At 56.4% G+C, this 14,530-nt stretch overlaps 1 protein-coding gene across 1 annotated transcript; it reads left to right on the top strand.

The window, feature by feature from the left end:
* Positions 1 to 13,465: 13,465 nt before the first annotated feature.
* NEUROG2 (neurogenin 2) lies at positions 13,466 to 14,209 on the top strand (the record flags this gene model as incomplete). The annotated part of the gene is made up of 1 exon (XM_079772657.1): positions 13,466 to 14,209. One exon carries the CDS (start codon positions 13,466 to 13,468, stop codon positions 14,207 to 14,209), a length of 744 nt encoding a protein of 247 aa, XP_079628783.1.
* Between the last annotated feature and the right edge of the window lie 321 nt (positions 14,210 to 14,530).

Genomic DNA, 14,530 nt, shown 5'->3' with positions numbered 1-14,530 from the left:
CGCCCCTGGGTTCGGGTAAGGCCACGCGCCCCTGGGTCCGGGTGAAGCTGGATCCCGGGTCTGGGCAAGGCCGTGTGCCCCTGGATCCGGGTGAGGCTGGGTCCTGGGTCCGGGTGAGGCCGTGGGCCCCTGGATCTGGGTGAGGCCACGCAACCCTGGGTCTGGGAGAGGCCACGCGCCCCTGGGTCCGGGTGAGGCCACGTGCCCCTGGATCCGGGTGAAGCTGGATCCCGGGTCCGGGTGAGGCCGTATGCCCCTGGATCCGGGTGAGGCTGGGTCCCGGGTCTGGGTGAGGCCGCACACACCTAGGTCCGGGTGAGGCCACGCTCCCCTGGGTCTGGGAGAGGCCACACGCCCCTGGGTCCAGGTGAGGCCACGCGCCCCTGGGTCCGGGTGAAGCTAGATCCCGGGTCCGGGTGAGGCCATGTGCCCCTGGATCCGGGTGAGGCCACGCGCCCCTGGGTCTGGGAGAGGCCACACGCCCCTGGGTCCGGGTGAGGCCATGCGCCCCTGGGTCCGGGTGAAGCTGGATCCCGGGTCCAGGTGAGGCCATGTGCCCCTGGATCCGGGTGAGGCTGGATCCCGGGTCCGGGGGAAGCCGCGCGCACCTGGGTCCAGGTGAGATCACGCACCCCTTGGGTCCGGGTGAGGCCACGTGCCCCTGGGTCCGGCCGAGACCCAACCAGAGGGAATCGAACCTGCATTACCACCATTTGTCCACCATCCAGAGCTGAGGGGTCAGTGCCGACATGTACACATAAGGAACTGGTGGACATTGATATTGGGTCTCAAAAGAACTGTTGGTCCAGAAAGAAACTCACTACAGACTGATTCATTTTCCTGTCAGCATAACTATTATTGCTCATCTCACATTCAGTTCATATGAGTATATCTCTAGTGACACATGATCTCGCTCATCTAGGGGAAATGATGAACAACATAGACTGATGAACAAGAACAGAACCAGAAACAAGGAGGCATCGATCGGACTATCGGGCCTCAGAGGGAGGATAGGGGAGGGTGGGGGGAGGGGGGAGAGATCAACCAAAGGACTTGTGTGCATGCATATGAGCCTAACCAATGGTTAAGTTCAACAGGGGGTTGGGGCATCCGTGGGGAGGGGTGTGGGATGGGAATGGGGGGATGAGGACAAATATGTAACACCTTAATCAATAAATTAAAAAAAAAAAGAAAGGGAGCAACAAGAAAAGCCCACAGTGAGCAGAAGAAAGGAAATAATAAAGATCAGAGCAGAAATGAATGACATAGAGACCGAAAAAACAATACACAAGATCAACAAAACCAAGAGCTGGTTCTTTGAAAGGATAAACAAGATTGATGAACCTCTAGCCAGGCTCACCAAGAAGCAAAGAGAGAGGAACCAAATAAACAAAATCAGAAATGAAAGAGGTGAAATAACAACAGACCCCACAGAAATACAAAGGATTGTCAAAAAATACTATGAACAACTCTATTCCAACAAACTAGACAACCTGGAGGAAATGGACACATTCCTAGAAAAACACAATCTTCCAAAACTTACTCAGGAAGAGACTAAAAATCTCAATCAGCTGATAACTATGGAAGAAATTGAAGCAGTCATCAAAAAGCTTCCAGCAAACAAAAGCCCTGGGGCCAGATGGCTTCACAGGGGAGTTTTACAAAACATTCAAGGAAGAGCTAAAACCTATCCTCCTCAGACTATTCCAGAAAATTCAAGAAGAATGAACACTTCCAAGCTCCTTCTATGAAGCCAACAACACCCTAATACCAAAACCAGATAAAGATAACACAATGAAAGAGAATTACAGGCCAATATCCCTCATGAACATAGATGCCAAAATCCTCAACAAAATTCTAGCAAATCGAATCCAGCAGTACATCAGAAAGCTCATAGACCATGACCAAGTAGGATTTATCCCTGGGATGCAAGGATGGTACAATATTCGCAAATCAATAAACATGATACATCACATAAACAAATTAAGAGATAAAAACCATATAGTCATATCAATTGATGCAGAGAAAGCATTTGACAAAATCCAACACCCTTTCTTAATAAAAACTCTCAGCAAGCTGGGAATAGAAGGATCATACCTCAACATAATAAAAGCCATATATGACAAACCCACAGCCAACATCATACTCAATGGGCAAAAAATAAAACCATTTCCCCTAAGAACAGGAACAAGACAGCGATGCCCACTCTCACCACTCCTGTTCAACATAGTGTTGGAAATACTAGCCATTGCAATCAGACAAGAAGAAGAAATAAAAGGCATCCAAACTGGAAAAGAAGAAGTAAAACTGTCCTTGTTTGCAGATGACATGATACTGTACATAGAAAACCCTAAAGACTCCATCAAAAAATTATTAGACTTAATAAATGAATTCGGCAGAGTAGCAGGATACAAAATTAACGCCAAGAAATCTATGGCATTTCTATACACCAATAATGAACTTACAGAAAGAGAGACTAAAAAAGCAATTCCATTTACCTCACGCCAAAAAAATTAAGATACCTAGGAATAAACTTAACTAAGGAGGTAAAAGACCTATACGCGGAAAACTATACAACACTGAAAAAACAGATAGAGGAAGACATAAACAGATGGAAGAACATACCATGTTCATGGATTGGTAGAATCAACATCATCAAAATGTCCATACTACGCAAAGCAATCTATAATTTCAATGCGCTTCCCATTAAAATACCAATGGCATACTTCACAGACCTAGAACGAACTTTCCAAAAATTCATCTGGAATAAAAAAAGACCCCGAATAGCTACAGCAATCCTGAGAAAGAAGAACAAAGTAGGAGGGATCTCAATACCAGATTTCAAGCTGTATTACAAAGCCACTATTCTCAAAACTGCCTGGTATTGGCACAAGAACAAACATATAGATCAATGGAATAGAATAGAGAACCCAGAAATCGATCCAAATCACTATGCTCAATTAATATTTGACAAAGGAGGCATGAACATACAATGGAGTCAAGACAGTCTCTTCAACAAATGGTGTTGGGAAAATTGGACAGATACATGCAAAAAAATGAAACTAGACCACCAACTTACACCATACACAAAAATAAACTCAAAATGGATCAAGGACTTAAACATAAGACAGGAAACCATAAAAATACTAGAGGAATCTACAGGCAGAAAAATCTCTGACATATGCCAAAAGAACTTCTTCGCTGATACTGCTCCTAAGGCAATGGAAGCTAAAGAGAAAATAAACAAATGGGACTACATCAAAATAAAAAGCTTTTGCACAGCAACGGAAACCATCAATAAAACAACAAGAAAGCCCACTGCATGGGAGAACATATTTGCCAATGATGTCAACGATAAGGGTTTAATCTCCTACATTTACAGGGAACTCATGCAGCTTAACAAAAAGAAGATAAACAACCCAATCAAAAAATGGGCATCTGATCTAAATAGACACTTTTTGAAAGAAGACAGAAGGAAGGCCAAGAGACATATGAAAACCTGCTCTAAATCATTAATCATTAGAGAGATGCAAATCTAAACAACAATGCGGTACCATCTCACACCTGTCAGAATGGCCATTATCAACAAGTCAACAAATGACAAGTGCTGGCGAGGATGTGGAGAAAAAGGAACCCTCGTGCACTGCTGGTGGGAATGCAGACTGGTGCAGCCACTGTGGAGAACAGAATGGAGTTTCCTTAAAAAACTAAAAATAGAACTCCCGTTTGACCCAGTGATCCCACTTCTAGGAATATATCCCAAGAAACCGGAAACATCAATCAGAAAGGATATATGCACCCGTATGTTCATAGCAGCACAATTCACCATAGCTAAGATTTGGAAACAGCCTAAGTGCCCATCAGCAGATGAGCGGATTAAAAAACTGTGGTACATCTACACAGTGGAATACTACGCTGTGGTAAAAAAGAAGGAGCTCTTACCATTTGCAACAATATGGATGGAGATGGAGAACATTATGCTTAGTGAAATAAGCCAGGCAGAGAAAGATAAATATCACATGATCTAACTCATTTGTGGAATATAATGAACAACATAAACTGATGGGGAAAAAATAGATCCAGAAACAGAGAAACATCAATCAGAACGTCAAACCTCAGGGAAGAAATTGTGAGGTAACCAGAAACCCAAGAATGCCTGAGGACGCCTTTGTAGCCACGCTAGCAATCATCAGATGTACGGTAATTTTACCTGGGACAAGAGGGTAAGTATTTTGGTCTTATGCTCCTGACCCTTCATGGGTAAGACCCCTTACGTGGGCTGATCCCCTGACTAATGTAGTTACCAATAATACCAAACACCTTGGTCATCCAGGAGGCCCATGGGTGGGGCAAGAAAGTATAAATACACAGGGGTCTCCACCCAGCTTCCCTTTTGTATGACACAAAATCAAAACAATGCCCCTTTGTGTGTACAATTAAAGAGAGGTTTCTGGCTTGTGTGGACACCAAAGAAAGGGTGTCACTACTATCACTACTTGCCCCCAGTAGAGGTGCAGAAAATGTAACTAAGACCTTGTCTATATAAAAAGAAATGAACAGCCAGTTTGGAAGGGAATTGCCATGGACTAGAACAAAGAATATCCTTACATGATATTATTCTACACTGTCATTAAAATTTTTCCCAGATTTGGATCACCCTCAGTACTTATAATAGTTCCTCGCACCCTTGAGGATAAAAAAAAAAAAAAATCATCTGTTTGGTGCTTGGAGACAAACTTAACACATCTCTTGATACTTTAGAATTACAACAGCATAATATACAATTATCCCAAGCAAACTTACTAATTCTTTGAATGTCTGGCAGCAAGTTAAAAAGGACATGTAAGGATTTAATCCTTTTCATTGTGTAGAGGGCCTCCTGGGAAGGCACCTGAGCATTCTATATTGGTCCCTCTTACCCTTTAGGCCAAGAGAGACCCTCTTCTCACAATTCAATTGCTCACAGCTGTTGCATGAGCTCTCTGTTCATGTCGAGGTTGAAGTCTCATGATGACTGGTGCCATGGATCTGTCTCTCACCCAGTGGGGCGAACTGAGCCCTCCCTGGAGAAGAAATCCGGGTTCCAATGATATGTGATCAGTGCTGGGGCCCCGCCAGCAGGCGAGGGGATCCCAAGGCAGGTGCTGGGCGTGGAGGCCACGGGGGCATAGGCTACCAAGGAGACAAAATTGAACCTCACGTCACCCTGCTTGGCCCCGGAGGATGGCTGGTTAGCCAGAGACGGGTAAGATTCCTCAAGGAAGGAACAACCTAAGACAGGCACAGTCGCAGAGGGGCCATCAGGAGAGAATTTGGGGATCAACAGAGGTGGGGCACAGACCCTCACCACCCCCCCAACATTGCAGGGGCCTGAACCCTATCCCCTTCTGAGGAGGTCTCCTGCCCCCATGGCTGCGTCGTGCTTCCCATGCCCAGCTCAGATCAGGACCCAGGTGACCGACAGAGACTTGGCCGACAGCAGCTGCCCTCTCACTGCAACAATAATTGTTTGAGTTGTCTTGAACCCACGGTGTGGGGAAGAGGGTTTTTGATATCTAAATTCAGCCTACCACCAGGAATGCTCAGGGCCTACTCAAGAAGGCAAATAATCCTTTCCACTAATATTTACAGGGTAAAATAAGATTGTTGTTAGAGTAATAAATTTGACAGTAAAATAGTAGTCAATTTTTCAGGCAAATTTAAATTGGCTAGTTGAAACAAGCAAATATTCTAGAAAAATTAATTGTACTGGACAAAAAGGTGTTCCTAAAGTGTTAACTAAAATTTTTATTGGTACTTCATCTCATGATAAAATTGTGCACCATGTAATGAACCTAAAACAGTAATATTATAGAGCAAAAAATTAAAATGTAAAAGCCATCAAGACTACATTATAAAATTTTCAAAAGCCTCCTAACATTTAAATCAAAAAAGGAGGGTATAGTAGAAGAATATCATGTAAGGAAAAATAACCTGTAAGTAAATTACATCTAGAAAATTAATACTTTAGAAAATTAATTGTAAGGCTAAAAGCAAGACACCCATGAAAAACACACAAGGTGTCAAAACAAGCCAGAGGAAAATCATTTGGGCAAAAAATGAAATAGGATCCCAAGTCAAATTTATAGAAAATATTCCTTTATTAACTTTTGGTCGAGAATATGTTTGTATATTTTCAGAAAACAACTCCGAGACCATGTGGATTCCAGCAACAGAGAGGAATCGACAGGACTACTCCAGCCATGAAGACAGAAGAGAAGCAGTCCAGAGACGGAAGATGCTGACGTGGTCTTCCCATACTAGCAGTTAGCAGCTGTGCATCACTGCAGGTTGCCCAGGACCAAACCAGAGGGAGTCGGACCTGCATTACCACCATTTGTCCACCGTTCAGAACTGAAATGTCATGGCTGACATGTACACATAAGGAACTGTTTGACATTGAAATTGGGTCTCAAAAGAACTGTTGGCCCAGAAGGAAACTCACTACAGACTGATTCATTTGCCTTTCACCATAACCATTATTGCTTGTCTCATTTTCGGTTCTTATAAGTGTATTTCTAATAGCACATGATCTCATTCATCTAGGGGAAATAATGAACAACATAGACTGATGAACAAGAACAGACCCAGAAACAAGGAGGCACGGATCAGACTGTCGGGCCTCAGAGGGAGGGTAGGGGAGGGTGGGGGTAAAGGGGAGAGATCAACCAAAGGACTTGTGTGCATGCATATGAGCCTAACCAGCGGTTAAGGACAACAGGGGGGTGGGGGCATGTGTGGGGAGGGGTGTGGGATGAGAATGGGGGCATGAGGACAAATATGTGATACCTTAATCAATAAAGAAATTTAAAAAAAAAGCCAATAAGAAGGAAACAAAGGCAACTTAGTATGGACGTCACTTGTTGACACTTGATGACAGCCAGTGACACTAGATTTCTCAGCATCTGACAGCAAAGCGCTGGCTGCCATCACACCATGCCCAGTGCCGTGAGCGGCACCCAGACGTGAGTGTCTCAGGTATTTAGAATAGATGTGCCTGCGTGTGCGCATGACCTGCCACTCAGGTCAGTATCCCTTCGGGTGGAACTGCCTTCATGCATAGTGTGTTTGTGTCCATGTACGTTTTGTTGGTGTTTGTGTCTGCATGAGAGAAGCATAGGCGCTCACACAGGCTCATGTCTGTGCGTCTCGGGGAACCATCGTGGCCTCTGCACGGAGGGGCCACGGAGTCTGCCTTTTCGGAAGGCCGACACCCTGCTCTAGAGAAGGGCACAGGCATGCCAGCAGGAGCCCACCCTCGGTCAGCACTGACCTTGGGCAGTGGTGTCCTCACCTGTGAAATGGCTGTCGTCCTGGGGGATCGGGTGAGGACTGAGCAAACTGGATGGCTCCGGGGCCCAGCCCTGGCGCAGCCCTGCCCTGCAGTCTGCGTCCCTGCACACCAGCGGTCCCTGCTTCCTCCGTTCTCCTCAGGCGCCGTGGAGAGTGCTCCAGACACCGCCGCGGCCGGCCCTGCAGCCTAAACATCTGGAGAGAAACTGCAAAAGCAATCACTTCTTCAAAGGACAGTCCTGCCAGGGCGCTGGCACAGGGAGAGCTGGGTCCGGCCGGGTCCTGCCCGGCAGCGGCCACGCTGACCTGAGTGCTGACTGCGCCCTACGGGGATAGAGGCGATCGTGTCCCAGTTCCGGATTTACTTCCTCTAAACACGGAGTTAGAGGGAATCCGATGGCCAGCAAGCTGATGGGAACCGCTAGGATCCCCCTGGGCCGATGCCTGGAACCGGGACATGACTGACTTCCTCTCACTGTGTGGTTATTATTGGCTTAGAATTCTCTGTGGCGTGTTTTCCTTCATCCTATTTTCTGAGGAAGGGGAAACGCACTGAGCTTTTGGGTTGGGAGGCTGTTATTTTAATTAGACACTATTCCTTACTTAGCTCATGTTGAACAAATGACTTGTTCCCAAACATCTGAATGGGGTAAAGGAAGCATTGCTGAAGCAAATTTCATGAGACCGAGGCCAAAGGAAGATTCGGACAAAAAGTAAAATACGGGCCCTGGCCAGTGTGGCTCAGTGGATGGAGCGGCGGCCTGTAGACAGAAGGGTCAAGGGCACATGCCCGGTTGCGGGCTCCATCCCCAGAGCGGGGTGTACAAGAGGCAGCCGATCCGTGATTCTCTCCCATCATGGATGTTTCTCTCTTCCCCTCTCCCTTCCTCTCTGAGATCAACAAAAATAGAAAAAGAAAGCAAGCACAATTAGCCTGAGAGCGTGGAGGAGAGTAAAGTTGGGGGGAAGCGATGGAAACGGGCTGGGGGTGGCGGCCGGGTCAGGGGGCGGGGCCTAAGCAGGCCCTGCATCTGACACGCATGACGTCACTCAGCAGAACGGAAATGCCAGGCCAATGGGCACCCTCCTGGGCCAGGCCCCCCCAGGCCAAGGTCTGGGCCAGGCCGCCTGCCGCCAGGGCTGGGGGTCCGGGCTGCCCCGTGTTAGGCTGCGGGCCCTCCCACGGGCGTCCTGGTGTGCGGGAGCCCCTGGCGGCCCCGGACCACCGCCCCCCCCCCCCCCCCCCCCCCGCGGTCAGCCCTTGTGGGCGATTGCGTCACCACACTAGCAGCGCCGCGTCATCTAACCGGGGAGACGCCAGCGATCTTGCACCCCCACTGCCCAGGCCTCCGCGCAGGCGCCGGCGTGGGGCCCACGGGAAGACAGGGGCCCGGATGTTCGGACCGTTGCCACCGGTCCCACCTCCTCCTCGGACACCATGGCGCGTGGCTGGGGGGGGGGGGGGGGGGCACCTGTGACCGGCGCCTGAGTCCGAGGGCAGGTCCACAGCCTTCCCCGGCCCAGCAGGCAGGTCCTGGGCGGGAAGGCGCTGGACGGGCCGCGGGACCCGAGGGGCGGCTGTCCTGCTGGGGCGCAAAGGGGACGGTGCCACGGGGCTTCCTGACTCGGGGAGCCCCCCCCCCCCTCCACCCCGCAGGATGGCGGGTGAGCCGCAGAGAGGCCTCCGATGAGCGTCCCTAAATCCTCGGCTTGGTCCCCGGGTCCAGGGCGGTCCCTCCCGCCTCCCTGGCGGCGTCCCCTCCGCGGGCAGAGGGGGCTCCTGAGGCAGCCACACCTGGGCCCTGAGCGGGAGGAGCGGGCCCAGCCACCGCCACGCCTCCACCTCCGTCTCCCCTGTGCTCCCCTCCCTCCCCTCTGCTCCCTCCCTCCCCCCTCTGCTCCCTCCCCTCTGCTCCCTCCCTCCCCTCCGCTCCCCTCCCTCCCCTCTGCTCCCTCCCTCCCCCCTCTGCTCCCTCCCTCCCCCCTCTGCTCCCTCCCCTCTGCTCCCTCCCTCCCCTCCGCTCCCCTCCCTCCCCTCTGCTCCCTCCCCTCTGCTCCCTCCCTCCCCCCTCTGCTCCCTCCCTCCCCCCTCTGCTCCCTCCCCTCTGCTCCCTCCCTCCCCTCCCCTCCCACCCCCTGCTCCCTCCCTCCTCTGCTACCTCCCCCTCTGCTCCCTCCCTCCTCTGCTCCCTCCCTCCCCTCTGCTCCCTCCCTCCCTCTGCTCCCCTCCCTCCCCTCTGCTCCCTCCCTCCCTCCCCTCTGCTCCCTCCCTCCCCTCTGCTCCCTCCCTCCCTCCCCTCTGCTCCCTTCCCCCTCTGATCCCTCCCTCCCTCCCCCCTGCTCCCTCCCTCCCCCTGCTCCCTACCTCCCCTCTGCTCCCTCCCTCCCCCCTGCTCCCTCCCTCCCCTCTGCTCCCTCCCCTCTGCTCCCTCCCTCCCCTCTGCTCCCTCCCTCCCCCCTGCTCCCTCCCTCCCCTCTGCTCCCCTACCTCCCCTCTGCTCCCTACCTCCCCTCTGCTCCCCTCCCTCCCCTCTGCTCCCCTCCCTCCCCTCTGCTCCCCTCCCTCCCCTCTGCTCCCCTCCCTCCGCAGGGCCAGAACTCAGGCCACAAAGCCCCAGGAGGGCGATTCCTGCAGGTTTGGGCTGGGGACTGGCTTGGGGACCACAGCACTTTCTGGGTAAAGCCCCAGCCCCCCGCCCCCGCCCCTGCACAGCCAGTCTGGAGGATCCCTTGGCCGTCTGTGAGGTGAAGTGTGGGCGCCATGTCCTGGTGGCCCCGAGGCAACACCCACCCGCAGAGTCAGGCTCCTCAGAGCAACAAGGACTTTAGAGGCGCCCTCGCTGCCCCTGCACGCAGGCCTCCGGCCGCGGGTGTAAATCACGGCTCCCCTGTCGGACCGCGCCCGATGGAGCCTTTGTTCCCTTAAAGGGGGGGCGCCGCGCAAGGGGCTGGGGATGAGCAGTGTGACCCCTGGGACAGGTCACCGCCCTGGCTGCAGCCGTCCACCCCGCCTCCCCGGTTCAGGCCCTTCGCACCCAGACAATCTGGGACCACACAAGCGCCTGAGTTCACTTCAGTTCAGGGGCCTGGACGGCCCAGATCCTGCCCGTCGCTTCCTTCCAGCAAAACCCGCGGGTGGCTGGGGAGCACAGCACCAGGTTCTAAGCCTGTTGGGGTGTCGTTTCTCCTGTAATAACCCCTCACAGCAGGAGGTCCTCCAAGTGTCCTGGCATCAGAGGTGCGGCTTCTCCTAAGAGCTACAGCACACACAGCCACAGCCTCAGGCTCACGCCGGGCGGTCCGGTGGGTTCTCAAAGGCTGTGCTCCCGGAACCCGCCCTGCAGCCCAGGAGGCCTTACTGACACATAACGTCACAGGCTCCCGGGTCTTTATAGTCACAGTGACTCAGGTCAAGGTTTGAAGTCTTACGTTTCTTGGCAAACTTGTTCCGTTCGAAGGAACTGTCTGGAATCAGAAACGTGCGATTTACCCGGACAATACCTCACTGCCGGACACCGCTGACCTCAGGGACAGCACGCACCTCCAGGGCACCCTAAGGACAGACAGCCCCGGAGAAGAGGGAGCCCGCGGGGTGGTGAGCCCCAGTGCGTTAACAGTCAAGTGAGGGTCCCTGTGTTCCCGTCGAGCCTCCCGCCAGCTCGGTCTCTGCGCCTGCGGGTGGACCAGGCTCCGCTCATACCACCTGTCACGGCGCTCACGCCCAGTCCTCTGTGCTGCGTGCGGTGAGAGGCGGACGTGCACGGTTCCTCCTCACCAGCCGCTTTCTCCTTCGGTTACTTCAGATCAACACAGTCCTGTGCAATTCCACTGCTCCTTCCATCTGTGCCTGCGAGCCAAGACCCCGAGGGTTTGGGGGGGCTGTCCGGAGGGGTCACCCCGGTAAAGGCAGTGCGGACGTGTGCGTGTCGCCCAGTGGCCCTTCTGGTGTCTGGTCTCGCCCTGGATCCGAGGCTTTTGTGAAATTCTGACTCACGTTCTCGATGCAGCCGAGGGAGTGAGAGGGGACACTGGGCGTCTCTCCTTCCTTTTTAGAAGCTGCACTGCTGCCCAGTGAAACCAGCTGCTGTGAAAGGGCACAGAGGGGGCGGGATAGTGCTTTCACACGCAGGGGATTTGTTTTAAAGGGCGGGAGGTGAAACACAAATATCGAGGAGCTAAGTGGAGATCCTGGCAGTTCTCACAGAATTTCAAGACCGAAGGGCCCGGCAGGACCAGGAGGTCAGGGCACAGGCCCGGGTTGCAGGCTCCAGCCCAAGTGGGGGGCGTGCAGGAGGCAGCGGATCCATGATTCTCTCTCATCACGGATGTTTCTGTCTCTCTCTTTCCTCTCTGAAATCAATAAAACATTAAAAAAAAAAGACAGAAGGAAGTCTGGAGGTTGCAGATCTGCTTCGGGTGGTTCTAATCTTCACTTTTTACTCTGCTCCTTCCAGCCCTGCTCTCACCTCCCTGCAGAAAACGCCACACCATCAAACCTCCCCGCTGCCTGCGGACACACACCGTGTCCCACGCCGACAGCGCGGTCTGGGGGGGCCTCGGGCCGCCCGGCGCCCGCCCGCCCGCTCCTCTGGGGCTCTGGCCGGTCCCTCCAGGTCGGCCCCGTCGACCGGAGGGTGGGCGTGAGCGCGGGCGGAGCAGCAAGGAGCGGGCGAACAACTGGGGACAAGTTCCCGGGATCCCGGCGCCCTTGAGCCCTTTCTTCCTGTTGAAAAGCCGGGTCAACGGAGAGGCCGCGCTTTCGGAGGGCGAGGCGGCGGCTCCCGGGCTCGGCTGCTGCCTCCTGCTGTCCCCCCGCCCCCCGCCGGCTACTGGGGTCGCCCTGAAATGGGTCCGTGTCGTGGCCGGAGCCGGATTGTCACGCGCCCTGAGATAGCCCCTCCGGCGCGCCCCTCTCCAGGGCCTCTGTGAGTCCCGCCACGTGTCTCTCACCCTCTGGCGTTGGTCTCTGAGAAGCCGGGCACGCCGCCCCCATGAACCCACAGCGCCCCCCTCCCCCCCCGTTCCCACAGAACCCCCCCTCCCCCCCGTACCCACAGCGCACCCCCGTTCCCACAGCGCCCCCCTCCCCCCCGTTCCCACAGCGCGCCCCCGTTCCCACAGCGCACCCCCGTTCCCACAGCGCGCTACCCAGACCCCGCTCCTCCCTGGACCGAGTGATGCTTAAAACGGCTCCCAGGAGGCTCTGCCCAGAGGGCCCGGCGGCACCAGGGCCGACCGCTCTCCCGGGGTGCGGACCCTCGCCTAGGGGTCGGGGAGTCCCGCTGCCCCCGGGCCCGGCCCCCGCGGAGCCGCTGAAAGGGAGCGAGCTCCGCGCGCGTGGCTCGCGGGCCCCCCGAGGTCCGGGCGCCAGGATTGGCCGGCTGCGCCGCGCCCCGCGCGCTAATGAGAGCGGCACGCTCCGGCGAGCGAGCGCCAATCAGGGCGCACGGCGGTGGCGACCTCCGGGTCTCCGCTCGCGGACCCGCCGCAGCCGGGAGCTCGGGAACCGTTTTATGCTGATCAGATGGAGGGGTGCGGGGTGGGGAAGGATGGATGGCAGGCGGGGGAGGGGAGGGGCGGGGCGGGGCGCGGGGAGAAAGGACTGAATGCGGATGAGGCAGTGAAAGGAGGAGCGGGAGGGGAGGGAGGGGAGGAGGCCGGGGGCGACCCGATTGTTTCCCGGGGCGCATATAAGGGGTTTTAAGGAGAGTCGTGTGCCAGACACGCAGCCACTGAACCCCAAGCCGCTTCGCTTTAACTAGAGTGCCCGGGGGTCGCGTGCCGGGCGGGGGCTGAGTGACAGACGGACACGCACCCCGAGAGCACACACGGGACCCGCCTTACGCGCTGGAAAACCAGCCAAGTAAGTGACCAGCTCGGAGGGCGGTTCGGCTCCGGCTCCGCAGCCCGCGGTGCGCACACGCCCTGGGCCCGCGCCGAGCGTTGGGGCTGGGACTCCGCCTCTTCCCGGGCGGACGCGGGGCCGGGCGGGCTGGCCGCGGGTGCTCGCGAGGGGCGCGGGGGTCCTCCCCAGCTGAGCTTCTCTCGGGCGCGCGTCCCGGGGACCCCACGCACGTGACCTGGCTTCTGCGTAACCGACAGTTCGGTGCCCCCTCCCGCTCCCTCCGGCAGGATGTTCGTCAAGTCCGAGGCGTCGGAGATGAAAGAGGAGGCGGGCGCGCTGGCGCTGCTCGGCGTGGCCTCCCCGGCGGCGGCGCGGACCCCGCCTCGGTCCAGCGCGGACGAGGACCACGGGGAGCCGGGCGCGCCGGGAGGGGCATGTCGGCCGCGCCGGGCCGCACCGGGGACGCGGCTGCCGGGCCTGGGGCACGAGTGCCGTCGGCGTCCCTCCCGGGCGCGGGCCGCTCCCCGCGGCGCCCGGTCCGCCGAGACGGCGCAGCGCCTCAAGAAGACGCGCCGGCTGAAGGCCAACAACCGCGAGCGCAACCGCATGCACCACCTGAACGCGGCGCTGGACGCGCTGCGCGAGGTGCTGCCCACGTTCCCCGAGGACGCCAAGCTCACCAAGATCGAGACGCTGCGCTTCGCGCACAACTACATCTGGGCGCTCACGGAGACGCTGCGCCTGGCCGACCACTGCGGCGGGGGCCTGCCCGGCCCGCTGCGCCCCGAGCCCGCGCTGCCGAGCCCGGGCGGCGCCACGGGCAGCGTGGGGGACAGCCCGTCGCCCGCGTCCACGTGGAGCGGCACCGACAGCCCCGCGCCGCCCTCCGCGCCGTCCGCATCCCCCTCCCCGGACAGCCGCGCCCTCTCCCCCGCCAGCCCCGCCGGCTCGGACCGGGACTGCTGGCCGCCGGCGCCGCCTGACCAGCGCTGCCGCGCGCCTCGCCGCCCCGCGATCGGGGGGTGCGCTTAGGCCGCGCGCCCAGCCTCGCTCCCGCTGCAAACCCCGCCGTCACGCAGCGCCCTCTCCGCCCCACTTCTCGGCCCTGGAAACCCGCTCGCGTCCTGGGCAGACACACGCCCGCCCGGCCGGTCGGCGGTCTGTCGGCGCCCCCAGCGAGGGACTTCCTTTATCCAGACGGGCTCCGAGTTGTTGGAGCGGAGACGGAGCCCACGTCCGGAGGAGGGTGGGCGCGGGGCGGGGGCGCTTCTCAGGGCCGGAAAGGCGCGGGGAGGAGGCGGCTGTGGCAGCCGTTCCCCCTCCCACCCCGAGCGCCCAGGACTCGCGGCCGGC

This window comes from Cnephaeus nilssonii (assembly GCF_951640355.1).
Source record: "Cnephaeus nilssonii genome assembly, chromosome: 5".
Classification (NCBI taxonomy): domain Eukaryota; kingdom Metazoa; phylum Chordata; class Mammalia; order Chiroptera; family Vespertilionidae; genus Cnephaeus; species Cnephaeus nilssonii.
This window is presented reverse-complemented; position numbering and strand designations above follow the sequence as displayed.